This window comes from Stegostoma tigrinum, chromosome 21, assembly GCF_030684315.1.
Source record: "Stegostoma tigrinum isolate sSteTig4 chromosome 21, sSteTig4.hap1, whole genome shotgun sequence".
Classification (NCBI taxonomy): domain Eukaryota; kingdom Metazoa; phylum Chordata; class Chondrichthyes; order Orectolobiformes; family Stegostomatidae; genus Stegostoma; species Stegostoma tigrinum.
The window spans coordinates 23,009,315-23,036,899 of NC_081374.1; the positions used below are offsets into that span (position 1 = coordinate 23,009,315).

Consider the following 27,585-nt stretch of genomic DNA (forward strand, 5'->3'; position numbering starts at 1 on the left):
CTGGTCCTCAGATGGAAGTATTAAATTAGGGGAAGCTTATTACAACATTATTAGGCAGGAAGTGTAGAAATTACACTGGGGTAAGCTGTTTGAGGGTAAATCCATATCTGACAAGTAGAAGTCTTTTAAAAGCCAGGTGATCAGAGATCGGGATGATCGTGTTGCTGTAGGGATGAAAGATAAGGATGGCAAGATTCTGGAACTCTGGATGCCAAGAGATATTGAAAGTTTAGTCAAAAGCAGAAAGGAAGTATATTCAAGGTTTAAGAAACTGGAATCAAGCAAGGCCCTTGTAGAATGTAAAAAGAGCAGGAGAGAACAGAATTAGGAGGGCTAAAAGAAGTAATGAAATATCCTTTGCAAGTAAGATTATGTAGAAACCCAAGGCATTTTATCTGTGTATTTGAAAAGGGTAGGTGGCTAGGTCTATCCGAAGACAAAAGAGTGAATTTATGCATGGAGCCAGGGCAAGTAGGTGAGGTCCATAATGAGTATTTCGCATCTGTATTCACTGAGGAGAAGGACTTGGATTATGTTAAGATTTTCGAAGGGTATATCAATATTAAGAAGGAGTTGGTGTTGGGCATCTTAAAAACATTAAGGTCAATAAGTTCCCAGGGCCTGATGGGATCTATCCCAGGATACTCAGTGAAGCAAGGGTGGCCATTGCTGGACTTCAACAGAGATCTTTGTCTCCTCTTTAGCCGCAAGCAAGATCCCAGAAAAGTGGAGAATAACCAAAGTTTTCTTTTATTTAAGAAGAGCAACAAGAATAACATCAGAAATTATAGATCAGCAAGCCTTACATTAGCGGTAGGGAAATTATTAGAGAAGACTTTTGGGGACACAATTACTCACACTTGGAAAAAAATGGTCTTACTAGGGATAGATCGCTTTCTGTGGAGCAAGTCTGATCTCTCAAATTTGATTAAGATTTTTGAGGAAGTAACGAAGATGATTGACGATGGTATGGCAGTGGATGTTATCTACATAGACTTTACTAAAGCATTTGAAAAGATCCCTCCTGGTAGGCTGGTCCAGAAGATTAAGCACACAGGATCTTCAGTAAGTTGATAAGCTTGATGCAAACCTGACTTGGTCATTAGAAGATAGAGGGTATTTGAGGAAGGATGGTTTTCTGACAAGAGAGCTGTGACCAGTGGTGTTCCATAAGGATGAGTGCTGGGTCCTCTGTTTGCAATACAAATAAATCAATGGGATGAAGATGTAGGTGGTCTGATGAGTAAGTTTGCAGACAACATGAAAATTGGTGTCATTGTGGGTAAGGACAAAGGTTATCAAATGATACAGCAGGATACAAATCAGTTGGGAAATTAGGCATAGAAATGGCATATGGAATTTAACCCAGACAAGTGAGAGGAGGCTTTTTTTTAGGAGGCCAAATGTAAGAAGAAATTACATGATAAATGGCAAGGTCCTGAGGAATATTGATATTCAGAAGGATCTTCAGGTGCAATTCCATAGTTCCCTCAAAGTGGTGACACCATTGGATAAGGTGGTGAAGAAAGCACTGAGTATAAAAGTTAGCAAGTCTTGTTGCAGCCGTACAAAACTTTAGTTGGGCCACATTTGGAGCATTGTGTGCAGTTCTGGTCCCCACGCTATAAAAAGGATGTGGAGGCTTTTGAAAGGGTACAAAAGAGGTTTGCTGGGATTTTGCCTGGATTGGAGTCTATTAGTTACAAGAAGTGGTTGGACAAACTTTGACTATTTGGCTAGGCTGCTGGAAGCAGAGGGACAATTTGACAGAAGTATGTAAAATTATGAGGGATATGGACAAGGTGGCAAGTCAGGAACTTTCAGGATGGAAATGTCAAATAGTAAGGAGCATAGGTTTAAAGAGAGAGTGAGAAAATTTGAAGGATACATGCAAAGTAGCTTTTTTTAAGAAAGTGGTAGGTGTATGAAACACATTGCCAGAGGAAGTGATAGAAGCAGATATGTTAGCAACTTTTAAGAGCCATTTAGACAGATACATGAGCAGTAAGAGAACTGAGAGATACGGACCATGTGCACATAAGATAGAAATTAGTTTAGAATGGCATATTGGTCAGCACAGACATGGTAGGCTAAAGGGCCTGTTCATGTTCTGCACTGATATATATTCTAACAGTTAGCCAGATAGATATTCAGCTGAAACAAACATATACAATGCTGAAGAAGCTCATTTCTGAACAGTCATACACGACTGGAAACAATAACTGTTGCTCTCTCCGCAGATACTGCCAGACCAGCTGATTTTTCCAGAATTCTGAGTTTGTTTCAGACTTCCAGCACCCATAATATTTTGCTGTGAAATATTCAGCTGTTGAGTTTTTTGCTTCTTCTGGGAATGTGAGTCAACTATTCCATGCTCATAACTCTTCAGGCATTCATTTAGAATTTGGCTGATGTCCAGTCCAAAGATGTGCAGGTTAGGTGGATTCATCATGCGAAATTTCACCATAGTATCCAGGAATGTGCAGGCTGGGTAGGTTAGCTATGGTAATGGCAGGGCCTCATGGACACGGTGGGGACTTGGTCTGGGTGGGATTCTCTTTGGAGGGTTAGTGCACCAAATGGCCTCTTTCCCCACTCTAAGGATTCTACAATTCTATAATCTATGTCCTAAACTCCAATTACTTGCATAATCTATTGATATTTTTAGCAAATTAAAAGATATGTATTTCAGTTGTGCAAATTTGAAATGAATCAGTATTTATAGTCTTCTTGGTTTGAGGTTTTCACATACCCTTTGTTGTTGATAAGGTTTCATTCCTGGATGGTTGAGGTCTATTGATAAGATCATGCCACCTTGTTCTGGACTCACTGAATGAGGAGAATAATTTTCTTTCATCTTCTCCAATGAAACATTCAGGATATTATATTCAAGGAAATTCAATCTAATTTACATGACTTTTCCTCATAATGAAAACATCTTTATGCCAGCCATTTGTAATATACCTTAACAAGACATTTTCTATTCTCTGCAGTTGAAACATCACAGTAAGTCACCTGGCACTTAGATTAAATTGAAATCAAATAATAGAACACTGTGTAAAGATGGAAAGGATCATAGTACTTACATGTTTTGATAAATCTGGACTTTTTGAATCAACATCATATCTAGAAAGAAACAGCAGCAAAAAATATTTTACAGAAAATGTGATTCAATTAGGATATATGTTAAGCTAATAAAAGGTAAAACAATGTTTTTTTTCTCCCTGGGGAGCTTTCAGGAATTTCATATGTTTTGCCAGCACAGAGACTCAGGGTCATACAGAAAGCAATCAATTTCTGTAAGATTAACACAATGGTTGAAAATTGATGGGATGCATTAGCTGAGGAATTAAAGTTTACCTCTCTGGCTTTCTTTTCCCCAGTTTTACTTATATTTTTCCTTATTCTCACGTTTTTCATTATAAATCCAAACTCTCAGATGGTTAATAAACAAAGTGAAACAATTTCCACAGGTTTTCATTCTTAAGCATTTGTATTTGAGCAAAGTTAGAATAAATAGGTAAACTTAAAGAGCCAGCATTCAGTTCCAAACATGGATTTCTTGTTATTATTTCAGCTCCTTGATTCTCAATTAATGGATGCTGCTGTGCAATTTATTGAAAAACAATACTTGTAATAGAAAAATTCCCTTGTTACATAGGATGCTTGATGGGATGGTTAGTTGAAGGTGTAAAAGTAGATAAATCCCCTGGGCCAGATGGGATTTTTCCAAGGATTCTCTGGGAAGCTAGGGAGGAGGTGGCGGAGCCTTTGGCCTTGATCTTTGAGTCCTCATTGTCTACAGGTTTAGTACCAGAGGACTGGAGGATTGCAAATGTTGTGCCCTTGTTCAAGAAGGGCAGTAGGGATGACCCAGGTAATTATAGACCTGCGAGCCTTACGTCTGTCATCAGAAAAGCTTTGGAAAGGATTATAAGAGATACGATTTATAATCATCTAGCAAGCAACAATTTGATTGGAGATAGTCAGTTTGGATTCGTCAAGGGCAGGTCATGTCTCATAAACCTCATTTGATTTTTTGAGAAGGTGACCAAGCATGTGGATGAAGGTACGGCAGTTGACGTGGTGTACATGGACTTCAGTAAAGCCTTTGATAAGGTTCCGTATGGTCTGCTATTGGAGAAAATGCAGAGGCTTGGGATTGAGGGAGATTTAGCAGTTTGGATTAGAAACTGGCTTTCTGTATGAAGGCAACAAGTGGTGGTTGATGTAAAATATTCAGCCTGGAGTCCGCTTACTAGTGGTGTGCCTCAAAGATCTGTTTTGGGACCACTGCTGTGTGTCATTTTTATAAATGACTTGGACGCAGGCATAGGTGGATGGGTTCAGAAGTTTGCAGACGACACTAAAGTCAGTGGAGTGGTGGACAGTGTGGAAGAATGTTGCAGGTTGCAGGGACACTTGGATAAAACTGCAGAATTGGGCTGAGAGGTGGCAAATAGAGTTCAATGTGGATAAATGTGAGGTGATTCACTTTGGGAAGAATAATAGTAGGGCAGAATACTGGGTCAATAGAAAGATTCTTGGTAGTGTGGATGCACAGAAGGGTCTTGGTGTCCATGTACATAGATCCCTGAAAGTTGCCCCCCAGGTTGATTGTGCTGTTAAGAAGGCTTATGGTGTGTTAGGTTTTATTGGTAGAGGGATTGAATTCTAGAGCTGTGACGTCATGCTGCAATTGTACAAAATGCTAGTGCGGCCTCAATTGGAATATTGCATGCAGTTCTGGTCGCCCCATTTCAGGAAAGATGTGGAAGCATTGGAAAAGGTGCAGGGGAGATTTACCAGGATGTTGCCTGGTCTGGATCAAAGGCCTTATTAAGAAAGGCTGAGGGACTTGGGTCTGTTCTCATTGGTGAGAAGGAGGCGAAGAGGGGATTTAATAGAGACATACAAGATGATCAGAGAATTAGAAAGGGTGGACAGTGAGAGTCTTTTTCCGAGTACAGTGATGTCAGCTTGTACAAGGGGGCATAGCTACAAATTGAGGGGTGATAGATTTAAGACAGATGTCAGAGGCAGGTTCTTTACTCAGAGAGTGGTAAGGGTGTGGAACGCCCTGCCTGCCAATGTAGTTAACTCAGCCACATTACGGGCATTTAAACAGGCCTTGGATAAGCAGATGGTTGATGATGGGATAGTGTAGGGGGCTGGGCTTAGATTAGTTCACAGGTCGGCGCAGCATCGAGGGCCGAAGGGTCTGTTCTGCGCTGTATTGTTCTCTGTTCTATGTTCAGTTGGGTGGACCGCTGGTTTACTTTGCAGAGTGACACCAACAGTGCAGATTGAATTCCCACACTGACTGAGGTTATGATAGAAGGTCCTGCCTTCTCAGTCTCACATGAATTGTGGTAATGCTCACATTAAACCAACACCAGCCAACTCTGTCACTTCTCTGGGACTATGGCAACTGTTACCTTTATGTGTTTTGTGACATAGTGCTCTACGATTTTCCTAATTTTAGTCCTTAAATGGAACACTGATACAGGTGGATACCAACCTCAGCAATAAAATGATGAGAGTGTGTAATCCATTGGAGATAATGCTTCTTCCTATTTCTAGTTGTTGGAAAGGTCTATTAATTTACAAAGCAGAGTACATAAGAAAAAGATTCCCTTTAAAACATGCGCAAGGACTATATCCTGTGACTAAGCTGCCCCTCTTCAATATAATGCAGGGAGCATGCATCTATCTTTGTGCTGCCTGCTCATTTGAATGATCTCTCATGCAACCGTATAGCAGTGCTGTTGATTTGCAACACGTAACAGCATGGAATGTAAGATCAATACTTGCTTGTACTGCTTAATGCTGTACTGCTTAAAGGGGTGGTGCATTATGACTAGGCCAGATGCAGGGAATCCTGGCTGACCTGGAACTCCCCTAGAAAACATGTCTGTTTTGGATCTCACCTGGGGAAGATAAGAAGAATGGCTGACAAAGGAAGAATGCACATCCAAGTTTTCTGATGTTGCAATGGAGTTGGAAACAAGAAGTGCCATCCTATTCCTGCAAGAGATTCAAGGCAGTCTCCAAACAAATACAGAGAAGATTACGGAAACAGGCTGATCTGGAGGTGAACACCTTGCACTCAAGGACCTAAATGCAATGCTATAAGAAGTTCAGTGACTTCACAGGAGTGGTCAAGGATAGTTAATGCATTGACAAATGCAGTATTTCATCAAGAAATGACTCACTAGCTACAGTTACCACACCTCTATAGTTTCTATCAATACAGCTTGTATGCAGCTTTATGTTTCATCTCATCGTCAGGCACATAGCACTACCACATGCCTGACATCCATATTTCAGACCTTGCCAGCCATTCAAACATATAACCCAACTGCCCGACAGAACAACTCACTAAAATAGTGATAATGGGAACTGCAGATGCTGGAGAATCCAAGACAATAAAATGTGAGGCTGGATGAACACAGCAGGCCCAGCAGCATCTCAGGAGCACAAAAGCTGACGTTTTGGGCCGACACCCTTGATCAGAGAGGGGGATGGGGTGAGGGTTCTGGAATAAATAGGGAGAGAGGGGGAGGCGGACCGAAGATGGAGAGAAAAGAAGATAGGTGGAGAGGAGAGTATAGGTGGGGAGGTAGGGAGGGGATAGGTCAGTCCAGGGAAGACGGACAGGTCAAGGAGGTGGGATGAGGTTAGTAGGTAGGAGATGGAGGTGCGGCTTGGGGTGGGAGGAAGGGATGGGTGAGAGGAAGAACAGGTTAGGGAGGCAGAGACAGGTTGGGCTGGTTTTGGGATGCAGTGGGTGGAGGGGAAGAGCTGGGCTGGTTGTGTGGTGCAGTGGGGGGAGGGGACGAACTGGGCTGGTTTTGGGATGCGGTGGGGGAAGGGGAGATTTTGAAGCTTGTGAAGTCCACATTGATACCATTGGGCTGCAGGGTTCCCAAGCGGAATATGAGTTGCTGTTCCTGAAACCTTCGGGTGGCATCATTGTGGCACTGCAGGAGGCCCATGATGACCATGTCATATAAAAAATGGGAGGGGGAGTGGAAATGGTTTGTTACTGGGAGGTGCAGCTGTTTATTGCGAACTGAGCGGAGGTGTTCTGCAAAGCGGTCCCCAAGCCTCCGCTTGGTTTCCCCAATGTAGAGGTAGCCACACCGGGTACAGTGGATGCAGTATACCTGAACTCACTGAAATACTTCCCTTTCTAATCAGAAATGGTTCAGCGCAACTGAAGATAGCAGGAACTCACTTGAATCCAGAGACATATGCCTGAATGGGAGAAATTCCTAATACCTCATACCTAATCATCTTCTTCCCTAAATAATCTCGTGAGGTTTGGGAGGTGCAGCCAATGAAAGAACACACCCCTTGCTTTTTCCCTTTACTCACCAAAACTTTAATCTTCTGTCTGATCCTTTGGGTATGTTCTAAGTTGAATCTGGCTAGTTAGTGGAGGAAGAACAAAGAACCATATGGCACAGGCCCTTGAACAATATGGCACAGGCCCTTCAGCCCTCTAAGCCTGTGCTGACACATTTTGCCCTTCTGTAAGAAAACTGTCTTCACTTATGGGACCTGTATTCCTCTATTCCCTTCCTACGCATGCGTTTTTCCAAGTACTTCTTGAAAACTGGGAACAGCATTATTAAGGCACACTGCCACGTGATTTCACTAAAAACGCTATCACCTCTGACACGAACATTGAGCTGACCTCCATTTTTGCAGCAGCAGTGGGAGCAGTGAGAGCAAGGACCGGGGGGATTGCCGAGAAGGTAAACTTCCCACTTAAGTAATTACCACGTGTAATCAGCAGCCTCCATTTTTGCAGCAGCAGCGGGAGTGGTGACAGCGAGGACCAGGGGGCTGCCAGGAAAGTAAGTTCTTCATTTTGGTGGCAGAGCTGAGTGGGAGCAGTCGAATTGCGCTTTGGGAAGGTGAGTGAACTGATATAGGTCAGCTGTGCTGAAGCAAGGCACTATCAAGCAGTGAGACAATATGGGCACAGATCAGAAATAGGAAGGGTGTGGTAACAATATTGGGGCCTCCCAACAGTGAGTATGAAATATAGGTACAAATATGTAGACAGATTATGGAAAGATGTAGGAGCAACAGGGTGGTAGTGATGGGAGATTTTAATTTTCCCAACATTGGCTGGGATTCACTTAGTGTTAGGTGTTTAGATGGAGCAGAATTTGTAAGGAGCATCCAGCGGGGTTTTCTAGAGCCGTATGTAAATAGTCCAGTTCGGGAAGGGGCCATACTGGACCTGGTGTTGGGAAATGATCCCGGCCAGGTGGCTGAAGTTTCAGTAGGGGATTATGTTGGGAATAGTAATCACAATTCCGTAACACTCATGGGCAAACACAAGAGTGGTTGGGAAGGAAGAGTGCTAAATTGGGGGAAGGCCAACTATAGCAAAATACGGCAGGAGCTAAGGAATGTGGATTGGGAGCCACTGTTTGAGGGTAAATCCACATTTGATATGTGGGAGGCTTTTAAAGAGAGGTTGATTACAGTACAGGACAGAGTTGTCACTGTGAAAATGAGGGGTAGAAAGGGCAGGATTGGGGAATTATGGATGACAGGTGAAATTGTGAGACTAGCAACAAGGAAAAAAGAAGCATACATATGGTCTAGGCGGCTGAAAACAGACAAAGCTTTGGAAGAATATCAGTAAAGTAGGACCAATCTGAAATGAGAAATTAAGAGGCTAAAAGGGATCATGAACTATTTTATGGAAACAGGATTAATGAAAATTTGAAAGCCTTATATTCTTACGTAAGGAGCAAGACGGTAACTAAAAAAAAAGGGTTGGCCCACTCAAGGACAAAGGAGGGAAGTTATGCAAGGAGTCACAGAAAATGAATGAGATTCTTAATGAGTACTTTGCGTCGGTATTCACCAAGGAGAGGGACATGCTGAGGATGTTGAGGTTAGGGATAGATGTTTGATTACTCTAGGTCAAGTCAGCATAAAGAGGGAGGAAGTGTTGGATATTCTAAAAGGCATTAGTGTGGACAAGCCCCCAGCTCCAGATGGGATCTATCCCAGGTTACTGAGGGACGTGAGAGAGGAAATAGCTGGGGCCTTAACAGATATCTTTGCAGCATCCTTGAGCACAGGTGAGGTCCCGGAAGACTGAAGAATTGCTAATGTTGTCCCCTTGTTTCAGAAGGGTAGCAAGGATAATCCAGATAATTACAGACCAATGAGCCTGACATCAGTGGTGGGGAGGCTGCTGGAGAAAATACTGAAGGATACGGTCTATTTACTTAAGGAAGAAAATAGGTTTATTAGTGATTGGCAGCATCATTTTGTGCAGAGCAAGTCATGTCTTACCAACTTGATAGAATTTTTTGAGAAAGTAACAAAGTTGATAGATGAGGGAAGGGTTGTAGATGTCATGTACATGGACTTCAGTAAGGTGTTTGATAAGGTTCCCCATGTAGGCTAAAGGAGAAAGTGAAGTCGCATGGGGTCCAGGGTGTACTAACTAGATGGATAGAGAACCGGCTGGGCAACAGAAGACAGAGAGTGGTGGTGGAATGGAGTTTCTCAAAATGGAGATCTATGGCCAGTGGTGTTCCACAAGGATCTGTGTTGGGACTACTGTTGTCTGTGATACACATAAATGATCAGGATGAAGGTATAGATGGCCTGATTAGCAAATTTGCAGATGACACTAAGATTGATAGTGAAGGGGACTGTCGGAGAATGCAGCAGAACATAGATAGATTGGAGAGATGGGCAGAGAGATGGCAGATGGAGTTCAATCCAGGAAAATGCAGGGTGATGTGTTTTGTAAGATCCAATTCAAGAGCGAACTATACAGAAAATAGAAAAGCTCTGGGGAAAATTGATGCACTGAGAGATATGGGTGTTCAGGTCCGTTGTACCCTAAAGGTGGCAATGCAGGTCGATAGATTAGTCAAGAAGGCATACAGCATGCTTTCTCTCATTGGACAGGGTATTGAGTACATGGCAGGTCATGTTACAGTTGTATAGGGCTTTGGTTCGACCACATTTGGAATAATGCATGCAATTCTGGTTGCATCATTACCAAAAGGATGTAGATGCTTTGGAGAGGGTGCAGAGGAGTTTCACCAGGATACTGCCTGGTATGGAGGGCACTAGCTATGAAGAGAGGTTGAGCAGATTAGGATTATTTACATTAGAAAGACGGAGGTTGAGGGGGGACCTGACTGAGATCTACAAAATCATGAGGGGTATAGACAGGGTGAATAGCAAGAAGCTTTTTCCCAGAGAGGGAGACCCAATTATTAGGGGTCATGATTTCATGGTGAGAGGAGTAAAGTTTAAGGGAGATATGCATGGAAAGTTCATTACGCAGAGGGTGGTGGGTGCCTGGAACGTGTTGTCAGCAGAGGTGGTAGAGGCGGGCACGATAGCATTATTTAAGATATATCTAGACAGATATCTGAATGGGCAGGGAGCAGATGGATACAGATCCTTGGAAAATAGGCGACAGGTTTAGATAGAGGATCTGGATCAGCGCAGGCTAGGAGGCCGAAGAGCCTGTTCGTGCGCTATAATTTTCTTTGTTCTTTGTCCTTACAGGGAGTTGCACGTGCTCCTGGTGAGAACCCAAGCACTAGCAGGCTGCAGATGTGCAGTTGCCAGCTCTTCAGAGAAATAATATCCCCCATGAATTCTACTACAGAAGGCTCATGAGGGCCCACACTGGAGTGGGTTGAGGAGAAGACTGGCAGGCACACACTAAGATGCAACACAAAACCTGCCTGAAAGCTGATAAATGATGTCCAGGAATAAGGAGAAGTTCAGCACCAACTTGACAGAGGGTATTGGATATAGCTCAGAGTTCATCCTGCCCAATGTGACGCAGTGATGTTTTCAATCAACATACCCAAGTACATTGCAGCACCTGATCGCTGATACATCATCTTTATTTGCAACAGAAGCGGCTTCCACCAAAGTGTCCACATGCTGCCTTGAAAGTTCAGCATGTAAGGTCAGCTCACTGTCATGCTAGCTCAGATGGCTACCACTGTGGCTGCAGATTATGGGCATGCAGAACAGTAGTCTGGGCTCCACCAGATTGGTAGAATCATTAAGGTGTTATTCTAGCAACTAACTAAGAAGTTTGTGATCCTGTTAAATTTCAGCCTGGTATGAGAACATGTTGTTGCTTGATTAATGGGAAGCGATATAAGCCTAAGATATGATAGACATCAGATCATATTGCATGCCAAGTGGCATCATGATCTGCTTTCTCTGGTCTCTGGCAGATATTCACTACATTTTCTCACACATGCCAATAAATAGGCTCTACAAAGCACAATTTCTTGCCCATAATCTCAGGAGTAGAGAAGATGGAGATCTCAAGGTTATAGTTTCAGGTCTGGAGTAGGGTAATGTCTCCTTAACTTGTGCTCAAGATACCCAAGGTGTTCTTCCAATATTTAATGCTTTATGTGGAATTGTAATTGTTTGTAGATAATGTCACATTCCTCAAAGGAATTACTCATCAGCTCAGAGTTGACAGCAAAGAGATCTTGATCAATTGGGTTAATGGACTGAAGAATGGTAGATGTAGTTTAATATGGATAAATGCAAAGTATTGCATTTTTGTAAAACAAGCAAGGGCTGGCTTATACAATTAATAGAAGGGACCTTGGCAGAGGTGTAGAACAGAGATACTTAGGGGTTCAGGTATATAATTCCTGGAAATTTGCATCACAAGTAGTCAGGGTGATTAAGGATGTGTTAGCACGCTTGCCTTCATTGCTCAGTCCTTTGTGTATAGGAGTTGGGATGTCATATTGAGGTTATACAGGACATTTGTGAGGCCTCTTCTAGAGCACTGTTTGTAGTTCTGGTCATCCTATTATGGGAAGAATATTATTATAATGGACAGGGTTCAGAAAAGATTTACCAGGATATTGACAGGAATGGAGGGTTTGAGTTATAAAAATAGGCTGGGCCTTTTTTTTCACTGGCATATAGAAGGTTGAGAGATGACCTTGTAGAATCTTATAAAATCATGAGGAGCACAGGTCTCTTCCCTAAAGTGGAAGAGTTCAAAACTAGGAGACACACTTAAAAGGTGAGAAGAGAAAGATTTGAAAAAGGGTATGAGGACAATTTTTTTTGCACAGAGCATTTGTTATGTTGAATGTACTGCCAGAGGAAATGGTGGGTGCAGGTAGAGTTGCATCATTTAAAGACATTTGGATAAGTGCATGAATAGGATAGGTTCGGAGGGAAATGGCCCAAACACAGACAACTGGGACTAGTTTAGTTTGGGAACATGATTGGTGTGGAGTAGTTGGACCACAGGGTCTGTTTCCATGCTGTATGACTCTATGACACTATTTTTATAGAAATTATTAAATATTTCTTCAGAGTCTGAATATAAGTAGAGACTGTAAAAAATTAGTGTTTGCCTGAAAAATAAATTGGTGCCAAGTGCTTTTTAGTCAAATGTGGTTTTTGTGGCATCTAATCAAGAAGAAAATTTAAATTGAGAAGGGTTCACTGAGAATTGATGTTACTCAGAAAATTCATTAAAGAGAAGGCAAGTATATCTAATGAGGAAGTGGGGAAAAATTGCATGCAATTATATCACAATTTTCCCATCCACAAAACATTCTAAAGAGCTTTGTAAGCAGTGAAATTCATACAGTCCCTCCAGTCCCCATGCAGACATGTGGGGACTGTGCAAACTCCATATAGTTGCCCGAGGGTGGGATCAAACCCAGGTCCCTGGCAATGTTAGGCTGCAGCACTAACCATTGTGCCGTGCCATGTTGTTGTCACTGTTTTTATTTTGGAAAACATAATGCAATTTGCTCACACCAAGGTATCAAAAACAACAATGAGATAAGTATTTGTTTAATCAGTTTCACTTGCATTAACTGAAGGTTCAATATCATACCAGCGAAACCTCCTGCTCCTCTTATTTTTGGAAGAGTGCAATTGGATCTCAGCAGCCATACAGTGCCTTAGCATAATGTTTTATCCAAAAATAATCATTAGCAGTTCAGTTAATTGTCAGCACAAATTGTGTTCAAGTTCTACCATGTGTACTACAATTTATAGTTAAGCTTACACAACATTTAATTATAAAGATCATATATTAGGAAAGTGCATAGAATAGGTAATGTCCAGTTTATTGACTTGAAGATTATAAAATTTTCTAAGAACATCCTTTCTAAACTTAATGCAGAAATTCCTGCCCCAAATCGAGACCTTACCACTTCTTTACATGCACCGAACGTTGAGAAGAAACCTGCATCTATTTTAATTAGAATTGTAACCATAGGCTAGTTTAAAAGCATATCTGTGCAGTCCTAAAGATTATGCTTCCTGATTGCATACATTGAATAATTTGGCAAAATAAATTATATTACAATTTATGTAATTTACATTTTGTGGATGGGTTGAATATAATCACAAATGCAGGCAATGACTACAGGATTGTGATAATATCCTCAGGTTCTAATGGAATTCATAATCTGCACAACATTGTTGGCATTATTAGTTCATCTCTATCTTTTAACAACTTTAAAATCATTGGCAAACTTCCATTTGCCTCGCTATAAGTACTTTCCACATAGCAAAAACAATTTTTTTATCCTGAGGCATTTTCTAAATTAATTCCATTAATATATGCAAGCAGAAACCATTGGTAATGAAAAGGAAGTAATTATAAACAGCCTCTAATCAGCAAATACATGCAATCTCCATTCTGCGTTGATCAAAACATGCTGAGGTACATCTTACTTTGGGAGTTGGTGTTCCTGTTAAAAAGTACAGAAATTAATGCTACATTGAGGAGGTGACACCAATGTGCCACTATCAAAAGTTAACTGTAAGATTCAGGTGCCAGCAAGTATCCACCTCAGGAAAAGGGGGTTGTCAATTTCAATATGTTAATTGCAGCATCAACATGGGTCCAAGGATTTTTGTGCATGGGTTTCTCAGGCTTTCAGAAACTCAGCAGTAAAAGAAATATTGACTTTCTTTCACTGTAACAAATAAAGAAGTTGAAGAAACAACAGGCAAAAATTCCACTAAGTATCAAAACTCTCTTTCTCAACTTGAAAGGCTATTCTCCACGGTTTGGAGTTTGATACAGCTGATGTTGAATGCTGCTGTTGCTGGTTTTCTTTTCACTTCAAATGAAGAAGTAGCCAGTGGAACACCAAAAGATCACCAACAGCATAAACATGGCCAAGAGGACCAGTAACAATCTAGTCCTTACACACCTGCCTTTCCACATTAGAGAGACGTGTTTAGAACAGAGATAGCTGCAATTTGCAAGAGGTGATACCCACAACATGTTACACTAAGAGGATAAGTATCCTAGACATGTTGAAACACCAGTCTCTCAGAAGACTCAGGGTCTCTCGTCAGTTGTTACCAACTGAAGGACAATTTACTACCAAGGGCATTTAAAGCCACACTTCGTCTATCACCACCACCCACAAATTATCTGCATCTGGCTCCTTATGCATCTCTGCTGGAGTCATTTGCCGATTATCAATGCTTTACATTCTGTGCTAGTATACCATCCCTGACCTCCTCATGCCTTGACTTGACTGGCTGGTGGATTGCCAACAAGAGACAATCATTTGAAATGTGGTTAAAAAGCACTCATCAGGAACCCTAACAGTAGAAGTCCTGTGATAACTAAATGTATCACAACCAAGGACAAAGCTAGAAATTCCATTTCAGCTTCCTTGAAAAATCATGAGGGTCCCTTCAAATCTCCTTCTTTGGCATTGTGTTAAGACCAGGAATGGATTTCTTCCAGATTCAAGTTGTTTTGAGCTGAGTAAACAGTCCAGTGCCAGATCTGCACACCCTGACACGTGGCATAGTTGGGTTGGTGGGACGCTTGGGTTTTTGTATACTCCTTCTGTTATTTGTGCTTGACCTCCACCTGGTCTTGCTGGAGATGCCCAAGCTGTGTGACATCTTCGCAGGTGCTTCTTCTCCAATTTGAGCATTCTTGGACAAGAGATTCCCATGAGGAAGTGGGAATACTGCATTTTTTCATGGAGGCTAGGAGGACATTTGTGAAACATGTTCTTAGTTCTCCTTGTAATCACTTGTAGTGATGAAACTCAGAGTAGAGTTTATTTTGTTATTAATTTCCAAGATATATCCCCACAGATCCATCACTTACTTTAGCCACTGTTTTTATGTGCCTGTGGAAGCTCTTTTTGTTTGCTTTTATATCTCTCATCAATTTCCTTTCCTAATCAATTGTCTCCCTCTCCATTTGCTTTTTAGTTATCCACTGCTGGTGCCTTAAAAAAATCCCAATTCTCTAGCCTAACACTGTCTTTCACTATTTTGTATGCCTCAGTTTCTCACTGGATACTCTTCTTGACTACCTTTATTTACTATGAATGGTTGACATTTTATATAGCTGCTTGACAGCATTTCGCTCAGTTCCTTCATTGACAATGTTTGGTGACCTACATTTTTCTTGAGGGTTGATACGTGACTTCATGTTTCTTTAAGGTGATTTTTAATCCCTAAAGTTATGCTGCCTCAGGAAAGAGTACTGTTGCACGCTGTAAGTTTCATTGTGGGGCAGGAGAGTTCGATCATCAGAAAATATACGTTGGTGATTGAGGTTTCCTTGTGTCCTTGTATTAGAATGATGATGCTGGAGATTGAAAATGACCTCCTGGAGTCCAGGAGCATACATAAACCTCCTCCTTAAGCTCTTCTGTTGCCTGCTGCAGCAATATGAAGGTGGGAGTCAACACAGTTACAGCAAACACACATCCTTGCTTTATTTCACTGCAGGTTGAAAAAAGATTTAATGCCTTACTGTTATACTTGATTTGTCCAAAATGATGTTGATTATTTCATTACGGCCAAGAAGCTGGGGAGGTATCTAGGTCTTACAAGGATTTTCTAAGGCCCATTTTTGCTCACTGTTTCAAACGCCTTAGCATGGTCTAAATGTGACTTTCAGTCCTTTGTTCATGACCTTTCTCTTGTATTTGTCTGAGAACAAATACCCAGATTGTGGTGCCTTGGTTTGGGGAGGGGGAGGGGGGAAGAGGTAGGGGGAGCAATGATAGGTGGAGATGGAACCCGGAGACACAGAAACAGTTCGGCAAAGGAATGAGTAAAGGTCAGCCTGGGAGAATGAATAGTTGCTAACAGGAACAATTAGTGGCTGACAATTGGCGGTTTGTAGTACAGCCCATGTGATAACAACACCTGGTGTATGGGGGTCGGGTAAAGACATGGCAGAAGGTGTAGTAGCCCTAAAATTCTTGAACTTGATGTTGAGTCCAGAAGGTGGATTTTAGTGCTTCATTGAAGCCTATGAGTTTATTCCTCCACAAAATATGAGCATCACTAGCAAGACTAGCAATTGTTGCCCATCTTGATTTGCTCTAGATTAAATTGGAGTTGCATGTAGGTCAGACCAAGTGAGGGCAACAGGTTGTTTTCCCCTAAAAGACTTGGTGAACCAGATGGGCTTTTACAATTATCAATAATAGTTGTCATGGTCACAATTGACCAGCTTGTACATTTCAGATTTACTTACTGAATTTAAAGTCCACTAATAGTCATAGTGAAAGTTTGACCCACATCCCCAGATAATTATCCTGAGCTTCTGAATTACTAGTCCAGTAACATTGCCAAAAATGCACCAATTCTCCTAATGTCACCATTGCCAGCATACTGATGAGTTTTTTTCACAAGTGTTATCCACCAAACATTTTGGTTGTTATAGAGTGCTGCATGCATGGACGCAATCTGAGCCAGGTCAGCAGGTTGAGCTGACCTTTTTTTAATCAAAAACACACCTTGGATTTCTTTTATAATTTTTAATCAGACAATTCCCTGTACTTCTAGGTGCATAATCCAATAGTCTTGTCAGAAGTATTCTGCACAGCAGCTTGAATGTGTTCCCAGAGTTCTCCTGGAGTGGATTCAACAGTGAGGTCACTCTGCTCCATAAGGTTGTTTCATATCTATTTCTTTAAGATGAGCTTTGCAAATTTCGGGCTTATAATTTCTTTGATGGGTTGTTGTCTCTCGGACTGTTCTTGTGCTTAGTCTTGAAATCTTGGCTTTAAACAAATAAGATGGTGGTCTATACAAGAGTCTGCATTCGGCATGATTCTAGTATGCAGGGCATTCTTTGCAATGCAAGGAAAGTATACTGTTCTGTCGGGCTTCTTGGCCTGAGAAGTGGAGCTCACTCATTGCAATTATATCAATGTCTAGTCTGGATAACTTGTGAACCACCAGTACTTCTCAGTGTTTCTCTGCCATATTACCTTAAATCCATGTTGACATTCACTTTAGTCAACTTTGTCTTCATACCCACGTAATTGCTTTTATTTCTGCGAAGACAGCATATTTAGTCTTCCATTTCCGATCCTCAAACAGAACAGTGCTTTCTATCTCCTTTGTCTTCTGCTCATACTTTCCCAACCTACCTATTGTCAGTTCTCACGCGCATTTTTTTCTTTCACTCTGTGACTAGTGAATGAGAATATACTTCAAAATTTTCTCAATGCACTTGGTTTTAATTATGTCCCTTTTACATACTGAATAGAAGTTAATATAAATTTATTCTTGGGAAAAAAACATACAAGTTGCAATTACTTGCTGATGGCTTGAATGCAACAAAGTGAGTTGTTTGTTCATGGAAAATGATCCACCGTTTGAAATCAATGTAAATTTGAATTGTGCCTTGTTGCGGAAATGTCAACTACATTTTTGGAAAAACAAACTGAATGTTGTAAATCAAATTTAATGAACTCAAAACACAGGTTGTGCTTTTGAAACATTTCAATGATTGTTTGTGTTTTTCTCATTTACAATTTCACCTATATTCCCTTATAATAACTTGAGAAATACACATGTGCGATTGCAAAGAGCGAAGGGCAACTTACAAATCAAATCGGAGATTTTGTCGCTCTTCAAAGAAGTAATCTAGAATGAATTTCCGTACAAAGTCTGGATTTAAGGTGTTGTCGATTACTTCTGTTCTTCCAAACTGCAAAGAAACATAAGAGTGTTAGCTTCCCTGTCTACATTAGACAGATTGTAAAAGCATGCACAGAAATTGATTTGTAAATGGATGGTTTATTGGGTTCAACGCTGCCTTTGAATTCTGAGACCAAGATTCAAATTCAGTTCAGACTGCATGATAATTGTAACAGTCCTGTAGGACATTAGGTTTTGACTGTTTCAATCCAGTTAATGCCAGGATAGACCTATAGCCTGAAACACCCTTCAACACATGCTATCTAGAAAACTTATGCCAGGATTATTTGTATTGGGAAATGACAAAATGTCGCATTAGGGCAGTGGAACATGATTTTCTGAGGTAGCAACTGAAGCATGTTATTAGGAATAAAGTAAAGGCAACGTTACTCTGTATCAGGCAATACAATCCTACAACTTTGATTGTTTGGTGTCAATTATGGATGCTTGACTTGTAGAGTTCTACTTTCTAGCTGTGGTATCCCATGCCCAAATGACCAGAAAACAGTTAAAGACAATAAATGATGCAATTCCCTAACTGCCTGAAAAACTTGTACCTATAAAAACAGTTCCAAGAAATTGAAACATGGACAAAAAAGAAAAATTGCAAGCAACCGGGTTGGCACTGTGCCTCACAGCGGCAGGTTCAATTCCAGCTTGTCTGTGTAGAGTTTGCACATTCGCCCCTTGTCTGTTTGGGTTTCTTCCAGGTGCCCCAGTTTCCTCCCACAGTCCAAAGATATGCAGGTTAGGAGGACTGGCCATGCTAAAGTGCACATCATGTCCACGGTTGTGTAGGTTATGTGGATTAGCCATGAGAAATGCAGGGTTAGAGAGATAGGATTGTGAGGTGAATCTGGGTGGGATGCTCTTTGGACAGTGTGAGCTTATTGGGATAAATGGTTTGTTTCCACACTGTGGGGGCTTTAGGCCCTATATATTAAAGGATGAACCATCTCAGTTTCGGTTACTCTTTTTCAGGACAAAATTTAATACTCAACATAAATGTTACTGCAGCTCACTGAATAATCACATCATTTGTTCACATATTTGAAATGAAGCAGCGTATTTGGAATGAAGGGTAAATGCTTCACCTTGCCTTAAAATGGAGACGTTGCACGAACCACTTTAAAGATAAAGATGAAAACACAATACAAAAAAGCCATTTTGGCTATCAAGACTGCTAAGTTGACAGGTCTCGTGAGACTTTCAATCCAATGGCCTTTATAATTACATATACTCTCTTTGATGGTAAAAATCTAGGAAAGTGCATATGCAAAGGTGTTTTGTTGAGAACTCCAGCATTACAGTTTAACATTAGATTTTCCATAGTTCTGGTTCAAGTGTTTGTATTCTATGGATGGCATTTCCCTGTCCTAGACAGAATAGGAACCAAAGTGTCTATTGAACGTCTAATCATTATAGTTAGCTAGCATTTCTAAATATAGCAACCCAACTCTCATACATTAAGATAACAACACTCTGACCAGAGTTGACTTATCTGGTTGAATTTAATCAGCTAACTAAAAGTGAAAGTTAACTATTCCTTCTATACCTAATTTTCTTACCGGCTGCACAAGCTTGGGAGTCTGGTGCACTGCAGCGGCTTCTGCAACTGCAGCTTTGAGGAGAAATTGCCTTTATGAGAACTCCCTTAGCAAATACATCATGCCCACCAACACACGGGACTATCTTTCCCGTAGAAGACACAAACTGGAGAACAGTCATCTACAAAAGGCGCAAACCGTTACAACTGTCACTGAGTGAGCACATGGATGCCGAGCGCAAGCAGCAGAAGCAGCACACAGAATACAGAGTGATCCAAACACACACCTCATCAAACACTGCCAGCCCCATTTATGGCAGAAACTACAGCTCCAGGATTGGACATGACGAGTATGCCGACAATTAGGGAGAGTCAGGGGGCAGAGTTGAGCATGGTAGGCATTACAAAAGAGAAAGTGCTAGAAAAGCTAAAAGGTCTAAAAATTGATAAATCTCCTGGCCCCGATGGGGTACATCCTTGAGCTCTGAGGGAGGTGGCTGAGGAAATAGCGAAGGCTTTGGTCGTGATCTTTCAAAAGTCACTGGAGTCTGGGAAAGTCCCAGATGATTGGAAAATTGCTGTTGTAACCCCCTTGTTTAAGAAAGGATCAAGGCAAAAGATGGAAAATTATAGGCTGATTAACCTAACCTCGGTAGTTGGTAAAATTCTAGAATCCATTGCCAAGGATGAGACTTCTAAATTCCTGGAAGTGCAGGGTCAGATTAGAACAAGTCAGCATGGATTTACTAAGCGGAGGTCGCGGCTGGCAAACCTGTTAGAATTCTTTGAAGAGGTAACAAGTATGTTAGACCAGGGAAACCCAGTAGATATTATCTATCTAGACTTCCAAAAGGCCTTTGATACGGTGCCTCACAGGAGGCTGCTGAGCAAGGTGAGGGCCCATGATATTCAAGGTGAGCTACTGGCTTGGATTGCGGATTGACTGTCTGACAGAAGGCAGAGAGTTGGGATAAAAGGCTCTTTTTCAGAATGGCAACCGGTGACGAGTGGTGCCCCACAGGGTTCATTGTTGGGGCCGCAGCTGTTCACCTTATACATTAATGATATGGATGAAGGAACCGGGGGCATTCCGGCGAAGTTTGCTGATGATACGAAGATAGGTGAGCACGCAGGTAGTACTGAGGAGGTGGGGAAGCTGCAGAAAGATTTAGACAGTTCAGGAGAGTGGTCCAGGAAATGGCTGATGAAATTCAATGTGAGTAAATGTGAGGTTTTGCACTTTTGAAAAAAGAATACAGGCATGGATTATTTTCTAAATGGTGAGAAAATTCATAAAGCAGAAGTACAAAGGGATCTGGGAGTGTTGGTCCAGGATTCTCTAAAGGTTAACTTGCAGGTAAAGTCCGTAATTAAGAAAGCGAATGGAATGTTGTCGTTTATCTCAAGAGGGTTGGAATATAAAAGCAGCAATGTGCTTCTGAGGCTTTATAAAGCTCTAGTCAGGCCCCATTTAGAATACTGTGTCCAATTTTGGGCCCCACACCTCAGGAAGGACATACGAGCCCTGGAGCATGTCCAGCGGAGATTCACACGGATGATCCCTGGAATGGTAGGTTTAACATATGTTGAACGGCTAAGGATCCTGGGATTGTTCTCATTTGAGTTTAGAAGGTTGAGGGGAGATCTAATAGAAACTTACAAGATAATGTATGGCTTAGAAGGGGTGGACGCTAGGAAGTTGTTTCCGTTAGGCGGGGAGACTAGGACCCGTGGGCACAGCCTTATAATTAGAGGGGGTAAATTTAAAACTGAAATGAGATGACATTTCTTCAGCCAGAGAGTGGTGGGCTTGTGGAATTCATTGCCATGAAGTGCAGTGGAGGTCGGGACGTTGGATGCCTTCAAGGCAGAGATCGACAAATTTTTGATCTCACAAGGAGTCAAGGGCTGCGGGGAGAGTGCAAGGAAACGGAGTTGAAATGCCCATCAGCCATGATTTGAATGGCAGAGTGAACTTGATGGGCCGAACTGCCTTACTTCCACTCCTATGTCTTATGGTCTTATGGACTAATGAGTCACCGTAGAACCCACTTCCCCAGAGTGGAAGCAAGTCATTCTCAACCTGAAGAGACTTCCAAAGAAAAGGACTAACTAATCATAGGTAATAAAATGTGAGGCTGGATGAACACAGCAGGCCAAGCAGCATCTCAGGAGCACAAAAGCTGACGTTTCGGGCCTGGACCTCTCTGATGAAGGGTCCAGGCCCGAAACATCAGCTTTTGTGCTCCTGAGATGCTGCTTGGCCTGCTGTGTTCATCCAGCCTCATATTTTATTATCTTGGAATTCTCCAGCATCTGCAGTTCCCATTATCTCTTAGACTAACTAATTATCACTGTTTTCTATTGTGTACTGTGTCCTTTCTAAAATTGGTTTTCTCGTATTTCAGCTTTTATACGTACAAGTTGAAAAGTTTCAACTTCATGCGTCGTTTTTGCAATGTTTAAGTTTCTTTTACTGAGAAGCAAATTGTTTTTGGAAAGGGTTTCATTAATGGACAATCTACTGTGAATACATACTTATTATTTTATGAAGAATAAAGGCACGTTCTGAATTATGGGGAAATACTAATGGTTAGCTCTTGAAAGAAACAAATGATAAAGTGTAGGTCTTGGGAAATACAGTTCCGGAATCATGGTAGTAAGACGTTTTCAAAAGAATAGTAAGGTTTTACATAGACTTTCACTGATGGACTTTTCAGAAACAGGAAAGAGATGAGCTCAGAAGCCATTTCCAAGCAGGTGTTTCCCAAGCTGAAACCAAAACCAAGCAACTTCAACTAAATATTCAAACAGAAAATAGCTGTCTTTCCATTCTAAATTCTATTTTCCCAGAACTAAATCCAAGCATTCAAACAGGTTTAACAATGAGATGTTCAAGATATGTCTCTATTTTATAAAAAAGATAAAAGTCTCACTGATCATCATGTTCTTCTAGCAATCCTTCTAAAAAGAAAACAAACCAGATAATTTCACAAGACTTGACATCAACTGTTCTTCAACAATCCTTCGGTATGAAGCCGACATAAATAAGAAGGTGTTTGAAACACTCAGGAGAAAGGCAATATCTGTCATGAGAAAGACAAAGTTTTACTGTTTCATTGTTCGTGATATAACTTTTGTATTCTGCACACTGTTTAGTATTTTAAAGGATTTGATTTTAATTTTCTTGGTTTTCTTTTCTTCAATGGGAGTAGCTGGACAAAAGTTGGTGATACATTTGAGTTTCAACAGAGAGAAGCAGTTGTCAGCAACCTTGGACCATTCTACAAAGGGGCAATGTCACTCATTTTCTTTCTTCTTATCATCATGTCTACAGTCAAGGAACAGTGTCCAACCTTGAGAAAGTTGAAGATATAATCCCTCATTTTATAATTTTAAAAATGCGTGCTATAGGTACTCAAATACTGGCAAGACGTTGGATGAATGCAATAATAATGATTTATGGCTTGGATTAGTCATAAGCCATAAGAATGGAACTGAACAATTCAGAGATGTATTACTACTAAATGTTAATTTATAGACAAATGCTAACTGAAATATTTCCTATTTAATCACTTAGCCTTTCTATTCCAGATTTTATTGTGCATAGTTTCCAGATCTATATTCAAGAGAACAGAAACAGCTTTGAACATTATTTTCATCACTCATTAATTCACCTGAAACTCTATGTTGTAAGTTGCCTTAGTATTTATTGGTTGCTAATAATGTAGTGCAATTGGTTCCTTTATGTTTGCTTTCAAGTGTAAAGTTTGTACTGTTGTGGATTACTGCCTAATATGTATTGTGCAGAAAGGAAATAACCAGATAATACATCTTGGAAAAGTATAAAAATTCCTTCTTGAGCCCAGATGAAACCATACAGCAAGAAAAAGAAACCAGATTCACATTATTTTATACCTTCCAGTGCATTCTGGGCCAATCAGTTTTGTATGGGGACCCTCAAATGGATCTCTTACACTTATACAATATGCAGCTCAAAATGGCATTGATTTTGCCAGCCACGCTTAAGCTTTACCAAGGAGCATAAGACCTAGGAACAGAAGTAAGCCACTTGGCACTGAGACTGGTCCGTTATTCAATTGGCTCATGGATCAACAGGTTTCATTTGGATTTTCAGTCTGCCCCTCAATCTCAAAGCATCAACTCACATACATCAAAAATCTATCAAATTCAGCTTTGAGTAATTGAAATGGGCCACTTTCCAATGTTTTTTCCTCATCTGTGCCTCAAAAGGGAGGCCTTGCATTCTTCAGCTCATGTTTCCCTAGTTCTAGTCTCCGCACAAGACAATATATTTTCCCAATCTCCACTCTTTCTCAGGATCTTACATACTGAAATAGGGTTTCCTCTCTATAGGTAAAGGCCCAACCCATTCAGCTCTTCTTCTTCAAAAAATATCCTTCATCTCAGCAATGAGTCCAGGAAATTTTCTCTGAACTGCTTCCATTGCAACGACAATAAATGTTTTATGATCCTGCACCGTTGGGATTAGGAGTGTCGGATTCATCAAATATTCTGGTTTATCAAGAGATCCACACAATCAGTGTAAAAACACACATTAAGTAATAGAAACAAAGTGTAGGGGGTATATACATCATTGTTATACATTATTCACAGCATAAATCACTTAAATAATAATGGAATATTGCCTTAAATAAAGCTTAGCATCAGAAAGCCTTCTCACTCGCACTCTCAACTGGTTACTTGGATATCGTGGCTGATTGTGGAATTTGAGAAGAAATTGACTCAAAATTGAATCAATTTTGAGATTTTGTTTGGGCATTTGTTGAACAATTATATTTACATGACAGTAAATAAATTAAAAATTTACAATAATCGGATGGAATAAATGGACAGGTATTTGAGGTATACAGTTTTTGTTGGTTTATCAAGACTGCCTTTGCCAGTTAAAACAAAGTTTGCTGTACATTATTTTTGCAAATAAAACCAAAATAAATGAGACAGTTCTCCCGATTTTCCATCAGAACTGCAACAAAATGTCCTCATATTTACAAATAGTCCTCTTGCAATAAACCCTGTATGCTTTCCAGATCACTTGCTGTTACTGCAAACTAACTTTTTGTGGCTAATGTAGCTCAATACTCAAATGGCTTTGCACCACTCAGATCTCCACGCAAATATCATACTGTTTTTCTGTTCTTCATGAAGTGAATAAGTTCACCTTTTTCACATTATAATCCATTTTTACGTGCTGCGTTTATTTTCTTCCCACATACTTTCTCCTACAGTGTAACTATTATTAGGAGGCGTTTTACATAGAACATAGAACATAGAACAGTACAGCACAGAACAGGCCCTTCAGCCCACGATGTTGTACCGACCATTGATCCTCATGTATGCACCCTCAAATTTCTGTGACCAGATGCATGTCCAGTAGTCTCTTAAATGTCCACAATGACCTTGCTTCCACAACTGCTGCTGGCAACGCATTCCATGCTCTCACAACTCTCTGTGTAAAGAACCTGCCTCTGACATCCCCCTCTATACTTTCCTCCAACCAGCTTAAAACTATGACCCCTCGTGTTAGCCTTTTCTGCCCTGGGAAATAGTCTCTGGCTATCAACTCTATCTATGCCTCTCATTATCTTGTATACCTCAATTAGGTCCCCTCTCCTCCTCCTTTTCTCCAATGAAAAAAGTCTGAGCTCAGTCCACCTCTCTTCATAAGATAAGCCCTCCAGTCCAGGCAGCATCCTGGTAAACCTCCTCTGAACCGTCTCCAAACCATCCACATCTTTCCTATAATAGGGCGACCAGAACTGGACGTAGCATTCCAAGTGCGGTCTAACCAAAGTTTTACAGGGCTGCAACAAGAGCTCACGACTCTTAAACTCAATCCCCCTGTTGATGAAAGCCAAAACACCATATGCTTCTTAACAACCCTGTCCACTTGGCTGACCATTTTAAGGGATCTATGTATCTGCACATCAAGATCCCTCTGTTCCTCCACACTGCCAAGAATCCTATCCTTAATCCTGTACTCAGCTTTCAAATTCGACCTTCCAAAATGCATCACCTCGCATTTATCCAGGTTGAACTCCATCTGCCACCTCTCAGCCCATCTCTGCATCCTGTCACTGTCCCGCTGCAGCCTACAACAGCCCTCTATACTGTCAACGACACCTCCAACCTTTGTGTCGTCTGCAAACTTGCTGACCCATCCTTCAATCCCCTCATCCAAGTCATTAATAAAAATTACAAACAGTAGAGGCCCAAGGACAGAGCCCTGTGAAACACCACTCACCACTGACTTCCAGGCAGAATATTTTCCTTCTACTACTACTCGCTGTCTTCTGATGGCCAGCCAATTCTGTATCCAGACAGCTAAGTTCCCTTGTATCCCATTCCTCCTGACCTTCTGTATGAGCCTACCATGGGGAACCTTATCAAATGCCTTACTGAAGTCCATATACACCACATTCACAGCTCGACCCTCATCAGCTTTTCTAGTCACATACTCAAAGAGCTCGATAAGGTTTGTGAGGCATGACCTGCCCCTCACAAAGCCGTGTTGACTGCATTTAATCAAGCCATGCTCTTCCAGATGGTCATAAATCCTATCCCTCAGAATCCTTTCTAACACCTTGCAGCCGACAAGGTGTCTCAGAGGGACATATTTACTCATCACTCGCAACAACTGTTCCTTAAACAGTCTCCACATGTCTATAGTGCCTTTACCATGGAACAATTGCTCCCAGTCCATGCTTCCTAACTCATGTCTAATCGCATCATAGTTTCCTCTTCCCCAATTAAATATCCTCCCATTTTGCCTAACCCTCTCCTTCTCCATAGCTATGTAGAATGTGAGGCAGTTATGGTCACTATCACCAAAATGCTCTCCCACCACAAGATCTGATACCTGCCCCGGCTCGTTTCCGAGCACCAAGTCTAGAATGGCCTCTCCCCTCGTCGGCCTGTCAATGTACTGAGTTAGGAAACCCTCCTGAACACACCTTACAAAAACAGCTCCATTCAAATCTTCTGCTTGAAGGAGGTTCCAATCAATATTGGGAAAGTTAAAGTCACCCATTACAACAACCCTACTATGTCCTCACTTTTCCAAAATCTGTCGACCTATGCTTTCTTCAATCTCCCTGCTGCTATTGGGGGGCCTGTAGTAAACCCCTAACGAGGTAACTACTCCCTTGCTGTTCCTAATTTCCACCCATACTGACTCGGTAGGCAGATCTTCCTCGACAATGGAAGCTTCTGTAGCTGTGATACCCTCTCTGATTAGTAGTGCTACACCCCCTCCTCTTTTTACCCCCTCCCTATTCTTTTTAAATGTTCTAAACCCTGGAACATCCAGCAACCATTCCTGCCCATGAGAAACCCATGTCTCTGTTGTGGCCACAACATCATAGCACCAGGTACCGATCCATGCTCTATGTTCATCACTTTTATTCCTGATACTCCTTGCGTTAAAGCAAACACACTTTAACTGATAATAAAATGTGAGGCTGGATGAACACAGCAGGCCAAGCAGCATCTCAGGAGCACAAAAGCTGACGTTTCGGGCCTAGACCCTTCATCAGAGAGGGGGATGGGGGGAGGGAACTGGAATAAATAGGGAGAGAGGGGGAGGCGGACCGAAGATGGAGAGTAAAGAAGATAGGTGGAGAGGGTGTAGGTGGGGAGGTAGGGAGGGGATAGGTCAGTCCAGGGAAGACGGACAAGTCAAGGAGGTGGGATGAGGTTAGTAGGTAGCTGGGGGTGCGGCTTGGGGTGGGAGGAAGGGATGGGTGAGAGGAAGAACCGGTTAGGGAGGCAGAGACAGGTTGGACTGGTTTTGGGATGCAGTGGGTGGGGGGGAAGAGCTGGGCTGGTTGTGTGGTGCAGTGGGGGGAGGGGATGAACTGGGCTGGTTTAGGGATGCAGTGGGGGAAGGGGAGATTTTGAAACTGGTGAAGTCCACATTGATACCATATGGCTGCAGGGTTCCCAGGCGGAATATGAGTTGCTGTTCCTGCAACCTTCGGGTGGCATCATTG

At 41.5% G+C, this 27,585-nt stretch overlaps 1 protein-coding gene across 5 annotated transcripts in view; it reads right to left on the reverse strand.

The window, feature by feature from the left end:
- LOC125463008 (copine-8-like) overlaps window positions 1-27,585 on the reverse strand; it is a 636,730-nt gene that overhangs the window by 465,530 nt on the left and 143,615 nt on the right. For all 5 annotated transcript variants that reach the window (XM_048553605.2, XM_048553606.2, XM_048553607.2 and 2 more), the window contains 2 exons: window positions 17,913-18,016; window positions 3,087-3,126 (listed from right to left, as the gene is read on the reverse strand). In XM_048553605.2, the coding sequence (XP_048409562.2) occupies window positions 3,087-3,126; window positions 17,913-18,016 (144 nt within the window). The remainder of the gene's footprint in view (window positions 1-3,086; window positions 3,127-17,912; window positions 18,017-27,585) is intronic.